Source organism: Numida meleagris, chromosome Z (genome assembly GCF_002078875.1).
Source record: "Numida meleagris isolate 19003 breed g44 Domestic line chromosome Z, NumMel1.0, whole genome shotgun sequence".
Classification (NCBI taxonomy): Eukaryota; Metazoa; Chordata; class Aves; order Galliformes; family Numididae; genus Numida; species Numida meleagris.
Window position 1 is genome coordinate 46,240,548 of NC_034438.1, and position 24,523 is coordinate 46,265,070.

At 39.3% G+C, this 24,523-nt stretch overlaps 1 protein-coding gene across 10 annotated transcripts in view; it reads left to right on the plus strand.

Annotated features, from left to right (window-relative positions):
• EPB41L4A (erythrocyte membrane protein band 4.1 like 4A) overlaps positions 1-24,523 on the plus strand; it is a 133,023-nt gene that overhangs the window by 96,208 nt on the left and 12,292 nt on the right. For 7 of the 10 annotated variants that reach the window (XR_002433179.1, XM_021379632.1, XM_021379628.1 and 4 more), the window contains 7 exons: positions 5,227-5,308; positions 9,108-9,191; positions 11,643-11,756; positions 13,419-13,466; positions 14,694-14,735; positions 16,614-16,691; positions 22,522-22,641. Coding sequence is in view for 9 of the 10 variants with exons in the window: in XM_021379632.1 (XP_021235307.1) it covers positions 5,227-5,308; positions 9,108-9,191; positions 11,643-11,756; positions 13,419-13,466; positions 14,694-14,735; positions 16,614-16,691; positions 22,522-22,641 (568 nt within the window). In the remaining variant the exon portion in view is untranslated. The remainder of the gene's footprint in view (positions 1-5,226; positions 5,309-9,107; positions 9,192-11,642; positions 11,757-13,418; positions 13,467-14,693; positions 14,736-16,613; positions 16,692-22,521; positions 22,642-24,523) is intronic. The other 3 variants (XM_021379633.1, XM_021379630.1, XM_021379634.1) reach the window with 3 other exon arrangements.

A 24,523-nucleotide genomic window follows, 5' to 3' on the forward strand; every position in this document is an offset into this window, starting at 1 on the left:
CTGGTCACAAATCATAAACAGTGGAACAGGATAACTCCTTGTTCTGCTTTACTCTTACACAGCACTGATAATATTCAGCCTTCGCAATAACTGGTACAGGCTGCCCAATGAAAGTGTCCTTTATTCTTTTGACTAAATACTGCACTTGAGAAGTTCCCCGGGATCATTCTCGCTGGACAAACACTGGTGTGGACAGAGCTGTTGCCGTGGGTCCTGGTTTATTCACTGGTGGTGCATGCATTGCTTAGGGCTTGTAGTGTTCTTTGCTACCTGGAGGCTTGACTTGCCACTGCCTTGCACAGTGGGTAGTTGTTTAAGTCAGTGTAAAGTAAACCCTGGCATTCTGATTTAAAAGTCAGGTGGAGAGTCAGGAATAAGTATTAAAATTACAGTTCTGTCTGGATTCTAATAGTCCTTAAGCTGCAGTCCCCAGTCCCTGTATTCCTCAATTCCCAGGGATCACAATCTGTGCCTTGGCTAACCTTCCTAACCTATCATTACCTCAGTCATAGTTGATAGGAATGTTGAACTGAGGCACTCAAAGTAATAAGTCTTTTCCCAGAAAACTGTGAATTTGAGTTTGAAAGCTGAATCTTAGAAAATGAATGTTGGGTCAATTGTATCTATTTATTTATTTGTTTACTTTGGGTTTTAAACTTTAAAGGTTATTTAAATCACAGGCTTTGTGAAAGGATGGATGTGACTATTGCTATATTTTATGCAGATGGCAATGTCAGCACGAGTGAGGTTTGTAAATTAGTTTGTAAAACATTGTCACAGAGTAAGCTCAGTGAGTGTAGACTTTTGAAGTCCATTCATTTTTATTTGCTCTTAGTAACATGCAGTGCAAAGCATGAGCTCTTACTGAATGTTTTTCTTTTGATCACATTATCTTCAGCCCTCATTCATAGATTTAAATAGAAACACTGCTTCCAAATAATGCCAGTGAAATTGCTTCAGTTGATGAGAAACTAGCAAGACTTGATTAGCTCGCCAGGCTCCTGAGATTTTGAACTTCAGTATTTTTTAAAATCTGTTTAAGCTTAAATGCCAAAATGAGCATCAGCGTTTTTGTAATGTGAATCAAAGTGTTCATTCATGTTTTTGGGAAATTTCTGTTCTGTGAATGCTTAACTAGTAGAAGGAAAACAACCAAGAAAACCTACAAGTTGAAGATTTCTGGTTGCATAAGGTATTTTTGAGAAGTCTCAAAAGAAAGAGTAAGTGTAAGAAACAGTAATATACAGAAGGTACTCTAGTAGGGCTAGCATTTGGACAATTTTTCTGGAGTTTATTTTTTTATATTAGGCAAATTAACATACAAACCAGTAGTACTGTGTAAGGTCACAGAAGATACATGAGGTGGAACATACTTAAGGACAATTATTTTTCTGTGTGGACAGAAAGCTTTCCTCTCATTTAAGCTGATTATTTGTACAATATAATTGTACAGCAAAAATGTTTTTTTTTTTTTTTTTTTTTTTCCCCCAAAAAGCAAACAAAAGCTCCTAAATGCAGGCAACAGTGGAATCAGTCAAATGCCGCTTGTATGAGATCTTCTCTCAGTAGAAGGGAATTAATTTGTATTTCTGTCTAGATTCTCTCTCTATGTGATAGACACTGGTATGTTGTCTTTTCTGTTTTTCATTCAGCTAAGTACTTGTTAAAAGTACAGGATAGTCAGCAGTGAGAAGGAGCTGCTCCTTTTATATTAGCTAGCACTCTCTAATCCAAAAGCTGATACGCTGATGTAGGCTGTGCAGCACCAGTGTGGATACAGGGAGACCAGGTTGCTGCAGAGCCATCAGACTTTTTGTAGTAGGGTGGGTTGGCTGCCTTGCATAACCCCCACCTTGGGATACCACAGGTGCCTATGTGCGTTGTTATTGCCAGACATGGCAAAAGGTCTGTTCTGGAGCAGCTGGGCCATGGCTCTTCTTCTGTGAATGCCTTTGTGGCTTTGACATGATTTGGAAGTTGAGTTCTTGTCACTCCATCAGGTTATGAGCGCTCCAAGGTGCTTAATGGGAAGCTACCTCCTTTATACCTCAATATATTGATATATCAATATCAAACATCACTGAAATTATGTCCATTGTTTAGAACAATAGTAGCTTTGCTGATTTCAGTACTTATGTGGGTGAAGTTATCATAGTGGGCTTTTTTATTTCATGTATTTCATGGCATGGAAAAGGCAAGCTATATGTGTCTCTATAAAAAAAGAAAGTCAGAAACCCTGAGATACCCTTGGTTATTTAACACTTCAAGCTACTCAGTTTTCATTTCACTACCAGCATCCTCCTTAAAGGTGGGAAGTTTTTGCTTTCTGTCCTCATGTGCTGTCATCTTTCTTTTTGTGTGATTTTGACTGAAAGCATTTTTAGAGGTCGCAAGAAGAATTTTTGCAGTAGTCTTTTGCGCCCTTAGTGTAGTTTGGGGCCTTTTTTCCCCTGATTGCTTTCTCATCCCCATTCCTTTATGAAAGTTTCGGTTTTCTTAATCCATTAATATTTAATTCAGTGAATTCAGTCTTTTTACCAAGCAGGTCACACACTAGTTATTGCATCATTCTTGAAAACAGAATAGTTGTATGGGCAGATGTATAGTGCTTCAGACAATCTGCAGGCCTGGCTATCTTGTGCTGAACAAAACAGGATTCATTCACGGTCCCCAAACTTTACGTTCAGTTCTCAGTGTGAATTTCTGCCCATTCTGCATTTCCTTCTTACAATATTTCAAATTCTTCCTAGTCCTTACACTTGAAAAAAAAAAACAACAAAAAATTGTCTAGGAGGAGCAAATGATGAACAAGACGAGACCCAGGCTGCTCCCCTTCCCTACCAGGCATTACTCTGAAAAGCTAAGTAGAGAAAGGAGTAAACTAAATCGTAACAAGCAGTAAGGTCAGACAGAAAGAAGGTTCACTGCACTGCTTACGCAAAGGTGACTAATGTCACTTGAGGCCCTCTACAGCATGTGAGACATCTGCAGAAGACAAACAGATTTAACATGTAGGAGACCCAAACACGTCTGGTGAGGCACCTTGTGGCCTGACAAGATGCTTTAGTGTCCTGGATTTGGCTGGGACAGGGTTGATTCTTGTCATAGTGCCTAGTATGATGCTGTGTTTTGGCTTTAGGAGAAAAACAATGCTGATAACACACCAATGGTTTAGTTGTTGCTGCTGCACAATGCTGCAGAGCCAAGGATGTTTCAACTTCTTGTACTGCTCTGCCAGTACTGGAGGGTGCAAAGAGCTGGAAGGGGGCAGAACCAGGACAGCTGACCTAAACTGGCCAAGGGGATGTCCTGTACTGTATGACATCATGTCAAAAAGCTATAAAACTAGCCAGGTGGGCAGCTGCTGGGCATTGGTCAGCAGGTGGTGAGCAACTGCATTGTGCATCACTTGTTTTGTAAATGTACGAATACATTTATATGTATAATCATTACTATTATTTCTCTCTTCCATTTTTTTTGTTAGTAAATAGTTTTTGTCTCAACCCATTAGTCTACTTTGTTTTTCCATTCTCTCCTCCATCCTAGTGGGAGGAGAACAGTGAGCATATGGCTGTGTGGTGCTGAGCTACTGCTGGTTATACTACAGCACTTAGTATATACTTAAAACCTCTGTGCTGAGGTAGAGGGGAGCAGGGAGACTTTCTATGTTAAAAGGGATGTATGTGAAGTTGGAACGTACTGTGGAAAAAGCAAATAATGCAAAATGGAGTTGCTGCTTAATTTGTGACAGGTTTTAGTTTTAGCCAAACAAAAAGGCTCTGAATTTGCAACGCTGTATTGACAACACTATGATGCTATTGCTTGTGCATGAAAGACACCATTTCCTTGTTAGCTGTTTTACAGGCCTGAGTCAATCTGTTTCTGTGTCTTCAGTGAACATTCCTATTGTCCTGTCCAGAGCTGATGCACATCATTAATGATGTTGCTTTGCTGTTTCTCTTAATGTCTGCTTCAGTTTTGAGAGAAATGACTGAAATTGCCAGACAGAAGGGGAACGCCTGAAGAAAAATTACAGATTAATATTAATGCCACAGCATGGAAACTGAAATTATAGTGCTATCAGAAACAAACTCTTATTGGTGGTTAGTGCATTTTTGTTTATTGTTATTTCTCTAGCAGAATTGTGTGATGTACCTTTGCTACATACCAAGCTGAACAGAATAGTTCTGAAGAGTGTATATTTGTCCAGCACTGTATCATGTCACTTTGGCTTTAACCCGGTATAAAATATCCAGATTCTCTTGACCCTCAGCACTCCTAAATTACGAATGCACCAGTTTGTTTCTTTGCAACCTGTTATATGGATGCTCAGAAACTAGGGAAAGTGTACCTTCATCCCACTTCTTCAAGGCACTGGTGAGTTTCCTCCACCAACAGTGTGGAAGAAGCAGGATCATTCTGTGGTTCTTTGGTTCTGTATTGAGCATTGGGCACAAAACTAGAAACAAGGCAGATTACCTTCAAATATTGGCCAATCATTTTTTACTCATTCAGAGTGAGACTTAGCTGTCACTGTTACTGCATTATGTATATAATATCCTATCAATCCTACAATATCATATAAGTGATGTAGTATTATTATGTTATTACTACATAAGGAATAAATTACTATTTATTCTCTTTTGTATTTACATTATTAGTTTTCAAAACTGTTTGTTTGCAGTTTTTATGTTTGTGCTAGTTACTTAGGATATATTAGTGTTGTGTACAGTGCTGCTACATCAGTTTGAAAGGGTTCCTTGGAATGAACATATTTATCTTGCTTTACCATATAACCTAGTGATTGTTATAGAGGCCACTAAAACTGCACAGGAGATAGCCAAGCTTTATCGTAGTGCAGACCATACATAGTTTGCTTACATTCTCCTCACACCTCTCTTCTCGCTGGTGAGTGGGGCAGGAAAGTCCCTCCTGGTTGCAGTGGCATAGGGTCTCTGTGGGAACAACAGCTGCTAATTCCTCTGCCACACATGGAATAGTAATGAATGTCTACCATGTTGAACTGCCATATGATGTACTATAATTAGAAATGAGAGTAAGACACAAAAGTGTGACTCTTATACTCCCTTACAAGTACAACATTCACCAGATGTCTTGTGTATTATTATATCTCACATACTGCACTGAGTTCAGTAGGCAATTAGACTAAACAAATATGAACAAATCTGCTAAGGAGCTGTACTGTGTTTTTATTTTCTTTTTCAGGATCTAGCAGCATAAAGCAGATTACAACAGATGAGGATAATGAAGGAACTACAAAAATTATTGCACCTTCCCCAGTGAAAAGGTGGGTAGACCAGCAGTTCCCTTCCAGCTTTTAAGAGTTTGTGTGTTGCAATGGATAGAGCAACCCATTTAGTAGTCATTCATCATAGCTTTTCCTGCCCTGAAGTTTAGGACTCTCTGATTTTTGCTGACACAGGTAACAGAGTGCTGCCCATTTACTTCAGCAAGCCCTGATCTTCTCCTGAACCAGAGCAGAAGCTTACTCTGGTGACGCAAAGTTTGGAAACCCACAAATCAGGGTGTGTTAATGGGTAGACAGTCTCTATTTCAAACCTGATAAACCAGATTGTGACGGAAGGGGCACTGGTCAGGACAGGTGTGAAGACCTCCCTTTCTTTCCCCTGCTCCCTCCTTCCACAGGCAGAACAAGCTCTGCTTGGGGTGCATGGACAGGGAGTTGCTGGGCACGGCCTTTCTTCCAGCAGAGCTATTAATCCTGCTGTCCATCACCCATTACACTGGTAAATCCAAGAGCAATCATGTTTGTTTGCAGTAGTAAACTGCCAAGGCTCTCCTGGGCTTGTATGGTCTGCTGTGCTTACTGTATCAGTGCTAAAGCACACACCTGTCCATAAGACATATTTGAGAGAAAGGTGTGAGGCTCAGATTCAGAAGGGGATTTGTGTCCTCGCCCTTAGTTTTAGGTGAAATTTAGGAGCACAAATCAAAAAAGGGTGATCTGGCCAAACAGTGAGTCAAAAACTCAGTACCTGACTCTTCTTGCTTAGTTGCCTAGATGTCTGTTTCTGCATGCCCAGTAACCCCAACAACTTTGTTTTGATCTGAGGAACTCTGACCTTACCCTCTCTATTGAATCTGGGGTCTTCACATGCTAGGTATCTGCACTGACCTCTGAAGGAAGGTACAGAAGATTTACTGTAAATTCTTGGTGGATAGGGTTTCCTATCGCCTGATATTTTAAACTGTTGTCCCAACAGAGAAGAGGTGAATTTAATTGCCTCCTTTGTTTAAGGGAATTGGAATCCAATATTCTTGCCCTTAGAAAGTAATACTGATCACAATTTAATGCTTATGATTTTTCCTCTCCATCCAGCTGAAGCTAAGGCCATTGAGCAGAAGACAGTACAGGATTTGGTAGGAGAGAGACTGGTCCAAAGGAGGACGTACCCTTGTCCTGTAATGCAGAGATTGAAGTATTGGGTAGGAGGGGCCCTTAACTACAGCCTGTGTTTCCAGCCTAGTGTATACATTTTTACCAGTGAACTGTTCAAAAAAAAAAAAAAAAAAAAAAGGCAGGTTGTAGAACTGGGCTTTCTGTGTGGAGGCTTCCAAAGTTCTTCTGGGTTTAGTTTCTTAAACTGGCAGCTCAAAAACAATGCTCAGACAGATTCTACCTGACTTATGATTTTAAATTGTGTTAGTCACTTCTAAACATCAAAGCAAAAAATTGAAAGTTGCTTTTCTTGCATGCTTTTTATTTAGAAATAGATACGTTTTTCTCTGTGTCTGTGCATGCATGAATAAAACAGGTCTACAGAGCTCAGTGTACCTGGCAGGCAGCACACATCCCCTGTGAAACATTTACAGTTTGGTAGTTTACTACAACCTATGTAATTCTTTCATTACTTCTCAGTCATGCTTGCAAAGCATCTTTCAGCAGTTTTTATGAGCTGAGTTCTCATAGTTTAACATTTTATTCACTGCTGAGTTAAATAGTCATCCCTTCTGTGTAAATGATGTAAATTTGAGGTAAGTCATAAAAATAAAAAAAACAACCCTACAACAATAATCTCCCATGAAAATCAGATCCTGCTCTTTTCTAAAACTTAGAGTGAACTCAGTCCCTTTTGTGGCTGTGTTCCTGGAGATAATGCCAATATCTGCAGAGCTGCTGTGCTTTTAGCTCTAGCTGTAAAGTGTGTGCATCTGTTCTGAACGTGCGGTGAGTTAGCAGTCTAACTCAGTGAGCTCACCTCTCAGCATTATTTCTATTTCTCTCTCTTTTTAAGATTTGAAAATACAATTCAAATTTCTTTAAAACCAACTTCAGTCTGAGAATTGTTCAGCAACTTATCCTGTGCAAAAAAATTGCTGTCTGTAATACAGTACAGAAACTTGTTTACCCAAATTACTAGCTTACTCTGTTGCAGGCACTTATTTTCAGCCTAGGAATAAATTCTGTTCAAATAAGAATCAATGAGTAATGAGTGCATTACTAAGAAAATGATTTACCTGATGAAGTGTAATTCAGTTTCTTTTCCTGCTGATTTACTGTAGCTTTGCAGTTTGTTCACTATGTGATAATTAAATTATTAACTCAGTGACCTGTAGTAACCAAAGGCTGAGGTTAAGAGTGGATTACTGAGTTAAGTAGCTGTGATTCTTTTATACAGTGGTGTCTGTCACCACCTGCTCCGTGCGGAGAGCTCTGGCTTATGTCCCCCTGTGTAAGCACCTGTAAAGCCTTTTTTGCTGCTCAGGTTGCACTTTGGAAAGATCTGTGGTCTTAACGCTTGTAGTGGGTTGCTGTCAGTAATACTTCTTGAAGAGCTTAGTGGAAACTAAAATGGCTTAGTTTTGTATCAGGTGAGCTGCTTGTTCAGGCTGAAATTGAACTCTAGGGATAATAATGCAGGAAAGCATGGGAGAGAAGATGGATGTAAGAGCATGCTCCACCTGGGCTATCCAGGGTCATTAAGGAGCTGAAAGTTGTAAAACCTGACAGTGTGAGAAAGAAAAGGAGAAACAAAGAGCTAGAGCACATTGCCAGTTCTCTCCTTAACCCTCAAAGGTACTGGTTGCAGACACTGAAACCTACCTTATAAGCTGGGTCAGGATGTTGATTGTGCTGGTGCTTCACCTTGTAGCAGTCAGTGAAAACAGCACTTTCATTTTGTCAGTTCTTTGCTTAGTGTCTAGCAAAAAGGCCGCATAAGCAGTTACTGAGGAAAAGTATGTTACTCCCTAAACCTGTAGTCTGTCATGTTTTGAATAGTTACTAACTCAGCCTTTGTTGCTCTGATCTCAAAGCACTGTAGACCTAGAAAAATGATACAGAAGCATTATAAGGATAATCTGAAGTATGTGGTGACTTCGCTACTGGGAGAGATGAAATAGACTATGATTCTTTCAGTTGGAAACAAGATGAGCCAGGTGTTGGATGTATGAAAAAATAATGAGGTGGAGTTTGTGATTAAGGAATGATTAGTCAAAGGGCTTTTTTTTTTCCCGATTTTTCTCCATAAACACAGAACAGTGAGGAACACAGGGTAGAGGTTTTGAAATGAGTATAAGATTGGAAACAAACTAAAAATTTTTTGTGTGCAATTTTTTTTGTGTACTGGTACCAGGAACAATTTGAACCCAAAATACAAAAACGATCAAAAGGTGCTTAAGTAGATTTGTGGAAGAAACTTCCATCAAGAGCTATATAAAATACAGAGCAGATAAAAATTCTGGTTGAATAATCTGCTAACTGCAGATTGCGGAAGACTCAAAATGTGTATTGTATGTCTACCCTACTGTTAGACTTTTCACCTAAGTGTCTGTTCTCATTTATTTTGAGACGAGATTGACCTTTTTCTGACTCTTTGCAACTCTAATTATGTGATTGTGGAGCTGTCTTTCACATCTTTCCTTTTTTTTCTTTCAATCTGTCTGTCTAGGAGAGATTCTCTAATGTATCAGCTGTTGGCCTTCTTTTATATGGCAGGCAAATAGCTGTGCTCCAGGGTGGGTCTCTACAGTGACTGTATTCCTCAAAGATTAATTTCTAAGAGATGAAAACAATGTGACCTATGCACTGTGGATTTAAAAGATAAATATTTTCTTTTATTTAGCTTTAAAAAGATGAAAAATGGGAACAATCCAGAAACCCAAAGAAGTAAAACAAGTGCACCATGGGAGGAAAATGGCCCACAGAGGTAAGGCAGAGCATGATACCTTAAGTATTTGTGCTATGCTAAATATTGTGCCCTGGCAGTAGGGTGAGGGATTTTGATATAATATGTTAATGTACCAGCAGAGTCACTGTAATTCTGGATTGCAAATAGATAAATAATCAGTTAGAACTCTGACAGTATAAGTGTAAGAAGAGGATGTAGTGGTCAGTGGGCAGGTGTCCCCAGCATCTTTTCACAGAGCTTTGTTCATGGACCTCATTTGTTGAGCGTGTTTGTTGAAGACCTGGAAAGAGGGAGTGAGAAGCCTTGGTAATAGCACAGAATTGTTCAGTGAGACTGAAAGTTGTATGCAAAGAATGGAAGGAAGATTCTATAGGTCTGAGTTACAATCCATTAAATGGTGAATGACATTGAGTCAGAAATTAAACTGCATGGGAGTTAAAAATAATCCCAGTTTTCCAACTAAAATGAGGTTCTGTGGATTTTTGGTAGATAACTTCATGAAAACATCATCTTAGTAGCAGTCAGAAAGATAATTAGTAATTATTAGGAAAGGGATAGTGAAGAATGCAAGAGAACAGCATTCTGATATTAGAGAAATTTGTGGATCACGTGTTTGTTGCATGAACTGTTAGTGGGGTTCTGAGGAGGAGAAGTCTTGAATGAGACAGTGAGGATAATCAAAGGTATGAATGGACCTGTAGTAGGAGCAACTACATAGACCAGGATTCTTCAGTCAGGGAGTGTGCTGTAGAATAATGAATAGTGTAGAGGAAAGGGATAGAGACCAGGGTTGTATTTCTCCAGTGTAATATCTTGGGATCTTCAAATAAAACTGGTTGGAGACTGTTTAAAAGCCCTGAGAAAGAAAGAGTGGAGTGACCCTCCATGAAGAGGAGAACTGTGGTGCTCCTTTCCAAGGGATGCCAAGAGTTAATGGATTCCTGGGAGAAACTGGGCTAGTGCATGGAAGTGAAATCAGCTCGAGGTTTCAGAAGACAGAGATGTGATACTTGGCTCAATCAGTCCTCCTGAGCAGGGAATAGTGAGCACTGGGGAACTTCATATGTTTTAAACTTCTTACTTCATTTTTTTTAAGTGGTTGTTTATGGCCACATTTGGAAACAGGCCAGTGAACTAGATGGCATCTTAGTGTAATGCAGTAAAGTCCTGCTCTTAGGTGATGATTCATATTTATACATGGTGGCATTTGAGGCACATTTACCTGGTGATTCTGCTGTAAACATGAAGAGTTTTCAGTGTAAGGACAAGGCAGTGTGCAAATATTCGGTTGCTATGATAGACATTTGTCTGTGATATTTAAAGAAGAGCCGATGTCAGCTTGTCACAGTGTGGCTTCATAGTTAAAACTGTTCTCTATATAGAAGGAACTTTGAGTCCTAGGAGCCAAAGAATAATGGGATTGAGTTTTTGAAAGGACATCTATTCTAAAGAATGATGCAGTTTTAGATACAAAACCAGAGTGTATGTTGCACAAAGCTTTTCACAACTTCTAGTAATTATTTTCCACTTTGAAATTAATTCATGTAGAGAAGAACGGTGGCAGATTTTTAGCTGTGCAGAGCATCACTGTAATCAGCGGTCTGCAGAAGGAGGATTTTAGGAAAGCAAGAAGAATTTGTTGAGAACATGATGTTTATCAGATAGCTGCTGTGAAAAGGGCTGAGTATCATCAGACAGAAATTTGTTGAGTTTAAGGTAGTTGGTTCAGGAAGGTGTGGAACTGTTACCGCATCAGTAGACCACCTTTAGGGTAGTGTGTATTCCATTGTAAGCTCTGTTACACTGTTGGAAGAGTTACATTTCTGTAGGAAGGCACAACAGTAGAATCCATACAGTCATCTGAGAACAGACAATGAAGTCTACTTTTAATACTATAGCAGCCTTAAGTCCTACCTACACTTAAGTACATGAAGCTTGAGATACTTCTACACCATTTTCAGAGAATTGTGTAGATTAACAGCAGAAATCTAGAGCGAAAATTATTTAACAATCCAGATTTTTAGCTGTGCTGAAAATGTATGTTGGGATATGGGCACTATTTTTGTGCTTGAGTCCATAGAAAACCTAAAAAATACAGTTACATGTGAATACCTCATTCTGAGTTGTGTAAATCTTCCTAAAGCACAGAAATTCTAAAAGAACATATATATACTTGATTCTACATTTTGCAAGCTTAGAACTGTCATCTTACCAGTGCTAGGTGGTCTCTGTCCTGTGTTTTAAAAGTTCGGTGTAACATATTTGCTCTTGGGAAGCAGTACTGTTGGTATTTACATAGCATGTGTGAAAGCACATGCATGCACATTCTTGCATATATATATAATAGAATATGTGAATGTTTGAATGTGTGAACCTTCTCATTGTTTTTGTAGTTTTAATCTGGGTTATCTGACTTAACTATTGTGAAAGTTGAGAAGTCAGTTGTTTACTTTTCCTTTTTAACACCAGTGGGCTGTATAATTCCCCCAGTGACCACAATAAATCACCAAAGTTTCCTTATTCTCGGCGACGGAACCCATCAGGTGGCAGTGAGAATGAGTGTGGGCAGCCAGTCCGGAGGAGGTAAGAGCTCTGAGACCTATCACAGTTAGCTTCTTACAGCAGAAAGCTTATGGTCCTGAGTGCTGTATGTTCAGTAAAGTCTCTTGGAGACACTGCTGAGTCCTGGGAGCATCAGTTGTTAGTGCAGAATGAAAGTGAACTTGGAATATGGGATCTGATTTTGAAAAGGAAACTTTGGTTAGGGTTTTTTCTTGCTTGTTTGTCCTGGGTATGAAGAAAATAATTTTGAAAATACTAAAATCTATATTATTTGCACTTGAAAGATCCTTTCAGTTGCTGCAGCTATTTTTCCTTTCTCCTTGTAAAGAAAAGGATTGATGGATCTTGCTTGCTTGACAACAAACTTCCGTTACAAAACAGTAACTTAGTTTTTAATAAGTAACTTCGAAAAATGAAATTAAATGGATGGAGATACTTTGCTATGTGTTCTGGAGTATGTCCAGTATGTGAATCAGTGACAGCTCACATTATGAAGTGATAGTTCTTCCAGACTGCATGTTACCTGGGGTGATTTGTCCTGCTGAGAGGCTGCCTTCATCACCTAAGCTAGCTAAGGTACACTGGTGCTGTGGTCTGCTGTGAAATACGTAGCTACTGTGCTGTATTCGCAGTCTTCCAGGACTGCTTTATGAGCCCACACCTTAAAGCTATATTTCCTTCTGACATTTCTGATGCAATTCTCTGTTTGGTCTTCAAAGCCAAAGTTTGCAAAGGGGTCTTTGAAGACACAGCCTTATCTATGAGGAAATCTCAGTAGATTAGGAGGTTTTATATTTGTCATGTTTCTGAGCTGCTCCAAACTTCCTAACTGCTCACTGCTGCCTAGAAAGGCAGTGAAGAAACTCAACCATTGTGTATGTTCAGTGAGCTCACACACAAGTTAAATAAAGTGAATCAGTGTAGCTCTCCTTAAGTTGACAGAATTACGTTGATTTTCTCTGTTGAATGCAGCTCTTTTAAGTGTTGATAGCGGTGTGTTTACTGAGGTAGATTTTCTGATTCATTTTAACTTTGTTGTCAGAAGATATTATTGGGCTCTGTTAAAACAAAGGAATGCAAAAGCAGTGCAAAAGCATTTTGTGGCAAGAAAAGAATAATGTTAATGCACTGTGCAGTAGGAGATTGTTTTGAGATGCAAAGAGTTTGTCATCTGGGATTTACATTTCACTCATCTGCTAGCTAGATGGGTGGTCATGTCAATAACAAGTTCTCTTGGGCCACTGCACCACCAAAATGTTTTTAAAAAGTCTTATCTCAAATGTGAGACTGTAGAGACTGACAATAGTGGGTAGATTCTAACCTAGTTATGTCTTCCTGAGCCTTAGTTTAATTCACACACTTTCCTTTTCAACTGTTTAATAACAATAGCTACGTTGTGTATGCAGTCTTAACTGGAATTGAGAGGAAAACAACAGGATTTGCTATACTGAAAACATAAGGAAGCTCTAATGGCCAGCTTACTGTGCTCAGCTTTGTAAGTCAGGGTTTTGCAGTGAGAACTTGAATGTGATCATGCCTTTGCAACTTGCTATAGTTGCTCTGAAAAGTTTAAAACAAGCACATGCCTTTTTTTCTCCATCCTAAATACTAAAGATGGAAGCTGTTGTGTATTTGTGTTAAGTGATTCAATAGTATTTCATTAACATTTCCTTAATGTCACAGGAAAACCCAAAACAGTGGCGAAGATTCAGATTTAAAGCACAGGAGAAGGTAAATATATACACCATAGCAGTCATGAAATGATAGTGAAGGTACTGACGATATTTTAGTTCCCTGTATCTCCTCCCTTCCTTCATTCTTCCTCATCCTCATGAATGTTTAAAAGGTTTAGTGTGTTTCATCCATTTAAGTTTCTCTTTCCAATGCTCTGTAATATAACCTCATCACATCAGTGATGCCTACAACCTGTACTGCACATTGTTACTTGTAACCATATTATAAATAGTTTGTGGAAGTTTACTACAGGCTTGTCTGTGGCTCAAAAGTCAATTCCAGAAGTCTCAGCTTCTGAATTTTGCATCTGCAGATTGTGTTTTGAGTTGTCTAGCCTCCCAGTCCACCTTAATTCATCTGTTTTGATATCAAGTGCATTGTCATTTGAGATTATCTTCAAAATGTAGATGCAGAAGCATATATGTTCTGCTTAAACTTCTTACTTACGGTCTTCTCAGAGTTTTGTTACTTTCTTGTTAAGCTTTGCTTCTGTTTCCTGTGCAGTCTTGTCTGGATGTCACACTTTCAAATAAAATGGTGGTATGAATTCAGGTGTGTGCTTCCATAACTTCAACTTTTTACATATTTTTGCATCTGGACTTCTCTGCTGTGACTCTGTGCTGTGCTGCTTCTTGTTCCTGCATTCCTGCTCTGGCTGTTGGTAAAAGGACATAGAGGAGTATATTTTGATGTCTGACTCTCTTGAAGCTTGTGAAGGAGAGAAGGCGCTCCCAAGGTCTGATTCAGTGCACCAGCATGGGAAAGGAGCTCTGGCAGAGATACAAACATCTCAGGGACAATGACAGGAAGTCAGAGAAAGAGCTCATTTACTTTGCGCCTAAGATAACATTATTTTTTTGAAGGATGTAACCATTTCAATCTGCCAGTGATACACCCACAGTGAATGTCAGGAACAGAAAACAGATGATGTAGTTAGGTATTTCAGGTAGGAAATACAAGTGCTTAGATGGGATCTCTGCCTGAAGGCTGTACATTACCAATGTACAGATTTATTACTGTACATAGCAGTAGACTTTCTCCACTTCTTCAGTTTGGTGACCCTACTTACATTTTAATCAGAAAAGGACTGCATCAGGATATGGGCCTTCTCTGTCAATTGTTTCTCTGAAATACGAAATCCTACCCCAGAGTCCTTGCAGGGCTGTGTATGTTCTGCTTCCCTTGCCTAACAGACTATTCTTTCTTTCTTGCTCCATGTGTCAGACCATGTTGGACATGTTTCTTTCTTGAGCAAGAAAACATGAGGTAAATAATAAAAGTTGCTTTGTAATTGTTAGAGGTTGGGGTTAGTTTTTGTGTGCCTGCACCTGGCTTAGGAAACCACCTTTATTTTTCTAATTTGCTTTTGATATCTTATTCAGTTCAGTAAAAACTGATGTTCAGTGTGCTGTGAAAGATAACATTCTGACAGCTAGCATGAGAAAGCTGCCACTCAGCTAGCAGCCCTGCTGTCTCTCTGCAAGTGCTCTTCTGACAGCGAACAGAAGGTAATTTGATGTGCAGTGCCCAAAAGGTAGATCAGATTTTCATTCCTGTGAAGCTAGAAAAAAGCTTGTCTTGAATCAGAGCAAATAGGCTTATCTTGAATTTGAGCAAATAGGATGTTTTATCTTGTGGTTTTGCTGCCTTGGTACTTTATAGGATAAGTTGCTTAAATTAGAGCAAGAAATACTTGAACTCTGAAAGAACCGTGTTGCTGTGTTGACCAGGAAGTTAAAAAAAAAAAAAAAAAAAAAAAAAGTGTTGCTCTGATGACCTAGTAATATTGAGCGTGTTAGTGGTTATGAGGTATGGGAAAGAGGGAAGAGAGAGGTGTACTTTTGGGGATGTAAGGTCTGCTGCAGTTGTAGGGCATGTATTGCTCTCTGAACTCTCTGAGAGTGCTTGAGCAAGTACCTTTTGGATGCTGTCTTTTAATCTTTTCTTCCTTTGAAGTAACATTTTTCTGCAGAAACATACGTCTCTCTTACTCTCACTTCTAGCTTCACCCAGAAATGTATTTTTTTTTAACTTAGGAAACTGTCTATCTTGAACCTCTCAATGGCTTTAAATTATGAACCATAAAATTTGGAGGTATGAGAGTATTTGTTTCTCCTTTGGGGAAATTTCACTTTCCTGTGGCTATTCCTTGCAGACAAGCTGGGCTGAACTGATTTTCCTAGTCTTTTGTGTGCTATTATTCTGAAATATTTCTGGAAGTTATTCAGTTTTTTTATTAAAAGTTATTCAGGTTACCATTTAGGAGAGAATCACAGAATTGCAGGGGTTGGAAGGGACCTCTAGAGGTCATCGAGTCCAACCCCCCTGCCACAGCAGTCTGCACAGGTAGGTGTCCGGGTGGGTCCTGAATATCTCCAGAGAAGGAGACTCCACAGCTCCCTGGAAGAAGCCATCAATGTCACTGTACCATTTGAAGTTCCACAATCAGAGGTGGTGAAGAAAGTGCTGCTTTCTTTCTTTTTCCTCACATGATGCACCATGTTTGTAGCTGTGCCTGGGGTCATCTCAAAGCTGTACTGATAAACACACCTGCCACGCTGCATCTATAAAGATCAGGAGAAGCACAGCGCTAGTGGTGTTTCATCCATGCAACCCAATACTCAAAAAATGATTTGAGCTTATTAGAAGCTCCAATTAAAAGTTATATGTGAACAGAAGAAGACAGATCTAGTAAGCATTCTGATTTGTCTGCTAAACCAGAATTACTGTGTAAAGCTTCTGTTGGGAGTCCCACAATAAGAAGTAAGAAAAGAACTAGAATGCATATAGTTTAAAGGCAGAAATTTTACACCTCAAAGAAGTATTTCACTGTGACATACACTCAAAGAATGCTGAGAGCTAAAATAATTAAACACAAAAATGCAGTGCAATGATTCAAAAGGAAGATAGCAGTCACTTGACACTACAGACTGGGTGCTACCTTTGAAGCAGTTATTTCCAATCATTTAATAAGCAAAAGTTAGTATGACTCTCAGGTGTAGACAAGCCTTCTAGACTCTTGCAACTCTAATTTTCCTAATAATGTCTTTTCAGCATTCTTTGTTCCTTGTTAAGAACGTCAGCATTTCTTACAAGATATTAGTGGTTAAAGTGATCCTGAGATATTGTTTTTCTCTTCTCCAGATCACGTTCTCGTTGTAACACCAGCAGTGGCAGTGAATCTGAAAATTCCAACAGAGAGCATCGAAAGAAGAGAAATAGGTGACCTTTTTTATTGTTTAGAGTGGGAAACATGAAACACAGACAACTAGAGAATGAGTTTTCTTGAGCTACCCCTAATGAGAACTCATGTTTTATATGTATGCAGTCCTTCTGAAGCATAAGGTTCTTGCCTGAAAAAAAAGAGAGAAAATTGCCAAATTGCATATGTGCCTTTGGTGCATGCAATGAATATGTACTCTCTGCTAATGCTTGGGAAGATCTCACTAATGAACTGCAAAATCAAATACTGGACATGCTTTTAAAAGACTTGAAGTATTGATACAAATAAAGTGGATAATGGTGGATATGATATTCACAGGATATACTGTAACACTTCAGAATGTTCAAATGTCTATTTTTACAAAAAAATATGCCATTGTGGCAAGTAGAAAAAATATTTTTGAGTGGATCTGAAACTTGGTGTTGTTTTTAAATGCATGAATTTGGTTATGTAAATATTTTTATTTTCCAAAATGTGAGTTGTGGGCCTAAACCCAAAATGTGTACAATGCCAGCTTTTAATAGAACAACAGCAATTAATATCAAGTGATGCTAGTAAGCTTTGGATCTTATGTTCTGTTTTTCTTGTTGTTGATAAGAAGTTGGCATAACAACTTATTGTAGCATTTTTATATTGCATTTGTGGTAGCAGCATCTGAGAGCTATTTATAAAACATATTTTAGCAAACCACACAGAGCTTCACACTGGATAAATACAGCATAAGAGAACTGTCACTGAACAAAAGAAGAATTGATTAAAATACGTTTTTTAAAAGCAGTCTCCACAAGCTGTCATGTTCCTTGTTGTTTCATCTGCAGAATTATTAGTTATAAATTATTTTCAGATATTTTGAAGCTCTTAAAAATAAGGATTTGTTAGATATGTTAAAACAGTGCTGGGAAATGTGTATTTTAAGCATAACTTCAAGCAGTTAAAGAGATTCTGTAAAATCTTTAGCACTGAAATGGTCTCAAATAAAGTATAGCTGAGCCATGAGATTTCTTTGGCAATTGCTTAAATCGGAGCAGATTTGAGATACTCAGCTAATAGTGAAGTAGTGTGTATGGAAGTTTTGTTCTCTGGGTGAGCTCTGAAGTTTGAATGAAATACTGAGTATATTTTCAGTGATAAGTGGGTGAACAGCATTCTGTATTCCATTCTCTTATACAGTCTTGCCTGCCTTTTTCTCCTGTAAAACTTCTTGTTCTGGGAGTTGCACAAGCAAGTCAAGGAAGTTAGAGACAGGCCACAAGAATGTTTTTAAAATACTCCTTCAGTATAAAGATTGAATTGTAAAAAGAATTAAGTAGTGCTTATCATTTTCTGAAGAAATAAATGGGCCTTTACCAACCCTTCTCAGTTTGTGGAAAAGTGCTTACAATTAAAAAGAGCGTAATCAATTTGTATGGAAGGACAAGAATTTTTATGGTTTTTTTTTTGACAGTCTCAGAAATATAAGTGTTATAATATAAGTTATAACATAACACTAAAAATGTTAAAGTTGCAGCATCTGTTGCTCCTAGGTGGTCACTTGAAATCAGACAAGATCAAAAGTAATTTTCAGTGCTAAAGTAAACAAGCACTGCTTATGGAAGGTCAGGTACTTGTCCCTTGTCAAGAAAAGCAGGAAAAGCACCAGACATAATGATTTTTTGCATTTTGTTAGCAGACACAACAGGAATCTAATAAGCTAAAAGGACACAGGCAGTGAATAACTTTCCTCTTAGCAGAGGTCATCCAGCTCCAACAGGATTAATTGTGACAATACACTGAGGCTTCAAGTGCTTTGACTCATGTTTATCTGTTGCATGGATTAATATTAATTTATTTCCCAGTGTAATAATTGAGTTCCTGACACAAGAACACATCAGATAAAAATAAATCATCACAGAAAAATGGAGATGCAGGTGAGACCTACTGAAGGTGAAAAGGTAGAAGAAGACTGGGAAGAAAATCTTTTACTTCATCTTAGTAGGTCTTTGAGTTTTCACCCCATTATGTGAACATTTTCTCCTAAGCAAATATTCATAGTAAGAGGAAGAACCTATGATGAATATTGGTCACTCTGAAAGTATTACCTCCTATTTATTTCCATGGAAACTGTAACAGGTATAAAGAGCACAATAACAGTACTTGGTAGAGTACTGATGCTGTAGACAACATGTATTGTGTGGAGAAGAATATGTTGAGCTTTCTTCAGGCTTTTCCAGGCTGAGCAGTCCCAGCTCTCTCAGCCTCTCCTCACAGGGGAGATGGTCCAGTCTCTTCATCATCTTCATGGCCATTTGTTGGACTCTCTCTGCGATATCCATGTCTTTCTTGTGTGTATATCAAGACTCTCTGGGCCTTTTCTACAGAGCTGCTTTCCAGCTACTGGCCCCCAGCATGTCTTGATGCCTGCGATTGTTCCTTCCCATATACAGGATTTGAAGTTCTCTTTGCTGAACTTCATGTGGTTCCCGTGAGCTCATTTCACCAGTCTGTCAAGGTCTGTCTGGATGGCAGCATGACACTGGCTTATTAGCCAATTCTCCCAGTTTTATATCATCTTACTGTGTCCAGGCCTGGGGCCCCCAGCAAAAGAAGGACGTGGAGCTCTTGGAACGAGTGCAGAGGAGGGCAACCAAGATGATCAGAGGGCTGGAGCACCTCTCCTATGAGGAAAGGTTGAGGGAACTGGGCTTGTTTAGTTTGGAGAAGAGAAGGCTCCGGGGAGACCTCATTGTGGCCTTCCAGTACTTGAAGGGAGCATATAAACAGGAGGGGGATCGATTGTTTGTGAGGGTAGATAGCGATAGGACAAGGGGGAATGGTTTTAAGCTGAGACAGGGGAGATTTAGGTTAGATATTAGGAGGAAGTTTTTCACTCAGAGGGTGGTGACACACTGGAACAGGTTGCCCAGGGAGGTTGTGGATGCCCCATCCTTGGAGGCATTCAAGGCCAGACTGGATGTGGCTCTGGGCAGCCTGGTCTAGTGGTTGGCGGCCCTGCACTTGGCAGGGGGTTGAGACTCGATGATCTTTGAAGTCCTTTTCAACCCAGGCCATTCTATGATTCTTTGATTCTATGATCTGCAAATTTGCTGAGGGTACACTCTGCCCCATCATCAATGTCAACGATGAAGATGTCAAACAGGATCCCAGCACTGACAGTGTGAGTTACAGGTCTCAAAATACACTTCATTCCACTAACCAAGAATGTAAGGTGGTCGGATTCCAAGAACTGCAGTCAATGGCTTGATGTCCAGGTAGAGACCAGTGACAAGTGGGGATTAGTATTGGGACTGAGGCTAACATCTTTGCTAGTGAAGTGACGTGGACAATGAGATTGAGTGCACCCTTAGCAACTTTGCCAACAACACCAAGCTGTGTGGTGTGGTTGACACACTGGAGGGAAGGGATGCCAGCCAGAGGGACAGGCTCGAGAGGTGTGTCTGTGCAAACCTCATTAAGATCAAAAAGGCCAAATGCAAGGTCCTGCACATGAGTTGGGGTAGTCCCAAGTACAAACACTTGCTGGGTGGAGAGTGGATTGAAAGCAGCCCTGAGGAGAAAGACCTGGGTGTTGGCTTCTGAGAAAGCCAGCAGTGCATGCTTGCAGCCCAGTAATCCAACCAAGAAAGTCTGGGCTGCGTAAAAATAAAAGCATAGCTGGCTTAGGGAGCTAGCATAAGGAGGTGATTGTCCCCCTCTGTTCTGCTCTTGTGAGGTCCCACCTGGAGTACTGCATTCAGGACTGGAGCCCTCTAGCTGAAGAAAGACATGGAGATTTGGAGCAGGTTTAGAGGAGGGCCATGAAGATGATCAAAGGGCTGGAGTACCTCTCCTATGAATAGAGGGTAAGGGAGCTGGGCTTGTTCAACCTGGTGAAGAGAAGGCTCTGGGAATACTTGACTGTGGCCTTACAATACTTACAAGGGACCTACAGGAAAGATGGGGAGAAACTCTTTTTCAGGGAGTGTATGGATAAGACAGGAGGAAATGGTTTAAAATTAAAAGAGGGTAGATTTCAAGTAGATGGCAAGCAGGCAGATCCAGCACCCAGTGCAGCAGCACTGGTCTGACAGCCACATGTCTTCTTTTTGTTCAGGTTTAAGTGACAGCCATATGTGCAAGGCAGTTCATACTGTTTATGCCATGTAGGATTATTGCTGTCTCCACAAATGGGATTATACAGGATGAAAATCACAATTCATTACTTGTTACTGTGTGAGCTTTCCTGCAAAAGCCTTAGGTAGATGCTTATGTTAATCCCTACCACCAGATGATAGGTTTAAAAAAACCTGCTTAGAAATCAATACCTGCTATTGTGGTCTACTCCAGGTGCTTAGTGCCATTTGGTAGAGTTATCATGGTTTACAGTACTTGGGGATCTAGCTCAAAACTCATTATGCATGTGAGTGAAGATTTTATTAAAGCTAAAGCAGCAACCTGCTCAGTCAGTTTAGCCCAATACAATTAAAAATTGAGAATCATAGAATGGCTTAGGCTGGAAGGGACCTAAAACATCATCAAGCTCCAAGTCCCCTGCTGTGGATAAAGTTAACTAGAAAGGTACATATTTACTGAAGAGCAACAACAACATTGCCTACATTTTTCAGGCAGTCATGTCTCCACCAAGTAGAACACTTGTCTGTGATGGTTTGTTTGCTTTTTGCCAATCTTCCCATTTATTTTTTTTTTAAGCTTCCCTAGTTTCTTCAACATGCCAGTCATACTGTCCTACTCTCGAAGTGATATTTTCCAGGGTTGTTTATATATAAATCATAGTTGAATTTTAAGTTTACAGCTGTAACTAAACACATCCACTTGTCCTAGCTTAGCATTTTATCACAGCAGCAGTATCTGCAACACTAAAACCCTGAAGCTTCTGTAGAGGTTTTAATGGCCAAGCATTGTTGCACCAATTGTCTTGACTAGTTTTTCCATGATAGAATTACATCAGCTTGCTACCGAACATGCTGATTTTACAGGGTATTGACATTTGTTTTAATCTTTAATACATTGCAGTAATGGGATTCATGACTTTGGAAGAAAAAAGAATCACATATGAAAATTACCTAAGATAAACATCTTAGTTCCAAAGAATGTGGATACTTTAATGTATGAAATAATTCACAGAATTTAGGATTTCACGTTCCTTTCTGCCTTGTTAGTTCCACTACTCTTTGAATAATGAGTTTGTCTGCACCTCTGAACAGTACTCATTCATCTTGTGCTTCACACCCACCCACACTGGGCAGAGCTGGAGTTTAAAGCCTTCCTCCCTCCCTAGTTTTCTGACTCTCTGTCAGATAAATAAAATGAGATTTTCTTTGTCTTCTTTGTGATGGGATTTTCTCTTTATATTTGGGTATTGTGTCTGTTCCAGGGACCAGAGGTGCTCACTGGGAAGGGTTGCTAGGCCTTGGGTGACAAAGGAGATGAATAAGTTGTAGTAGTACCAGAACCTCGTGTCACAATATTGGGCTTACACTTGCTGTAGATGAGGAGGACTTCAACACCTAAGTGGGATAGCAAAAACATTCCAGATATTTAGCTTGGGCGGGGAGGATGGATTGAATTTGAGTTGTAGGCCTGTTTTTAATGTCTTGGATTGATTCATTTTGGCTTGAGCTATTTCTAGATAACTGAACAGTGAGTCTATTTTTTATATAGGTTCTTGCATTTTATGTATTTTGCGCACATGAATCAAAATTTGCCAAGATAGAACGTAAAAATATTGCATTGCAGGAGATGGATTTCTGTGGAGATAAAAATACCCTCTTGCTGCCTCTGAGCATTCTGTGTTGGAAATCTCAGACTAAGTTCCTGGTACTTCCTCTGCAGATTACGGCAGGAAAATGACATGGTTGACTCAGCTCCTCAGTGGGAAGCTGTGCTACGGCGACAAAAAGAGAAAAGCCAGGCAGATCCAAACTACCGGCGATCCAGGCACAGATCTCGATCGTATGTACCTGTTGCCCACTTTGACATGAAAATTAAAGCTGCTGTGGTATGCTAAAATGTAGGAGGAATATTTCCAGTGTGGTTTTTGCTCTCAACTGCTGAGGAAATGCAATATTCATGTTGCATGTCCTTACTTAAGCAGATTTCTCTTCGTGGTCTAAATCACTTACTCTAGTAATTTGATTTTCAGACAATGAGTAACACATAAACCGCTTTGTAAGACACTTGGACTCTCTCCATTACCGTCGATGAGGTCTGTAATTCTGTAACGAGGACAATGATTCCCACTTCTGGGCAGCATGTCTGTGAAAATATTCAGATTTTGTGTGGTAGATACAGGAATTTGTGAAATCTGTGTACATGCATTTCATCAGTACAGCACCTGTAGCATTGTTCCAGAGGAGACTAGCTGCTGATGTCCAATTGCCATTGGTACATGGGAGAGCAGCTGTGTAGCACTGGGAAAAAAGCAATAGTGAGCAATGTTTGTAACTACGTCCCTGTCCTCACTGCCTGGTTAAATCAGGTGAACTGTTCAGCTCCAACTCTGATGCATAATGTGTGATCTCTCTGACACAATTATGCAGAGAATTCCCTTTAATGTCTTTTCTTAAGTTTACTTTTCATGTTAAGAATGGACCAACAGAACCTGTATAATGCCTTAATAAATTATTTCATTCTTGCCTGTTGAAACTTAATCTGCACTGAAGTTTCTGGTATTGAAAGTCCCTTGAGTTCTGTTTGCAGTTACGCGTGGTGCTGAAACTAATTTTTTTCTCCATTTTCATAGCTTACAGTTTTGGTGTTTTTTTTTTAATGAAAAAATAGTATTTAGTGTTAAATTTTCAAATGTTGGAATTTCTGCTTTAACTGGATTTGTGCAGACATGTTCACTTTCAGCTGCACAAAAGTCAAACTTTATTAGGTGTAATTACACAATGATAAATTACTAAAAATAGGAGATATTAATGCTCATTTGTATGGACACCACAAAATACAGTTGATTAATTTTGATTAACTTCTTTTTTACATTATACAAAAAGTAGTGTAAACTGGGAATCAAAGGTTAGGTGAAATTTATGACAAACTCAATTTTTTTCCATATGCCAAGTGGATTTCATTGCTGGGACATCATGGGCTCCCTCTTGTGGCCAACTGAGAGTAAGAAATGGGTTTTATTTCCAGCGCATCAATGTTCTGCTTTATATGTCCCTAAATTACTACTAGCAAAAAGTGATGTCATACAAAAGAAGGGAAGATCACAGATGATGCAAAGCCAGGAGGAATCCTGAAGGTTCTGGATGACCTCTCATTTCTTCTCCTTATTGTGTTAATGATGATTATGTTCTTCCTTTGTCTCATTCTTCATTTAAAACAAACAGGAAAAAAAGAAAACCAGCTCAAACTCCCACGTATGGTGCAGATATGTAATGCTTGGAAGCATGAATGGAAAAAGTAAAACATGAATTCCTTTAAAAGTGTTTTTCAAAAAGTTTAGTAAAAGGCCTTTATCTGAATGGGTTAGCCCAAGCTGCATTAGGATATAAGAACATTAATTTGATTTAGTTTGGCTCAGCTGTTTCCTTACAGGATTGAATGCAGGTCAGAGGCAAGAGAAATGATTCCCTAGAGTGTAAAGTATGGTTATTTTTATTTTTAGATCTGGCCATATGGTCATCTCAATCTGCACATTTAACAACTGATAGATAACCATCATTTTAATAATACAGCTGAGCCTTTCACGTTAAGTTTGTTATTTTAACTAGAGGTTCATTCTGAAAGTGCGAAATAATGGCTGAAACATTTTTATTATGTCTGCTATGCTGTATTTCATTTGTTTGATAATGAGTGGTATTAGTCATTGTTTGTGGCAGAGTTTGGT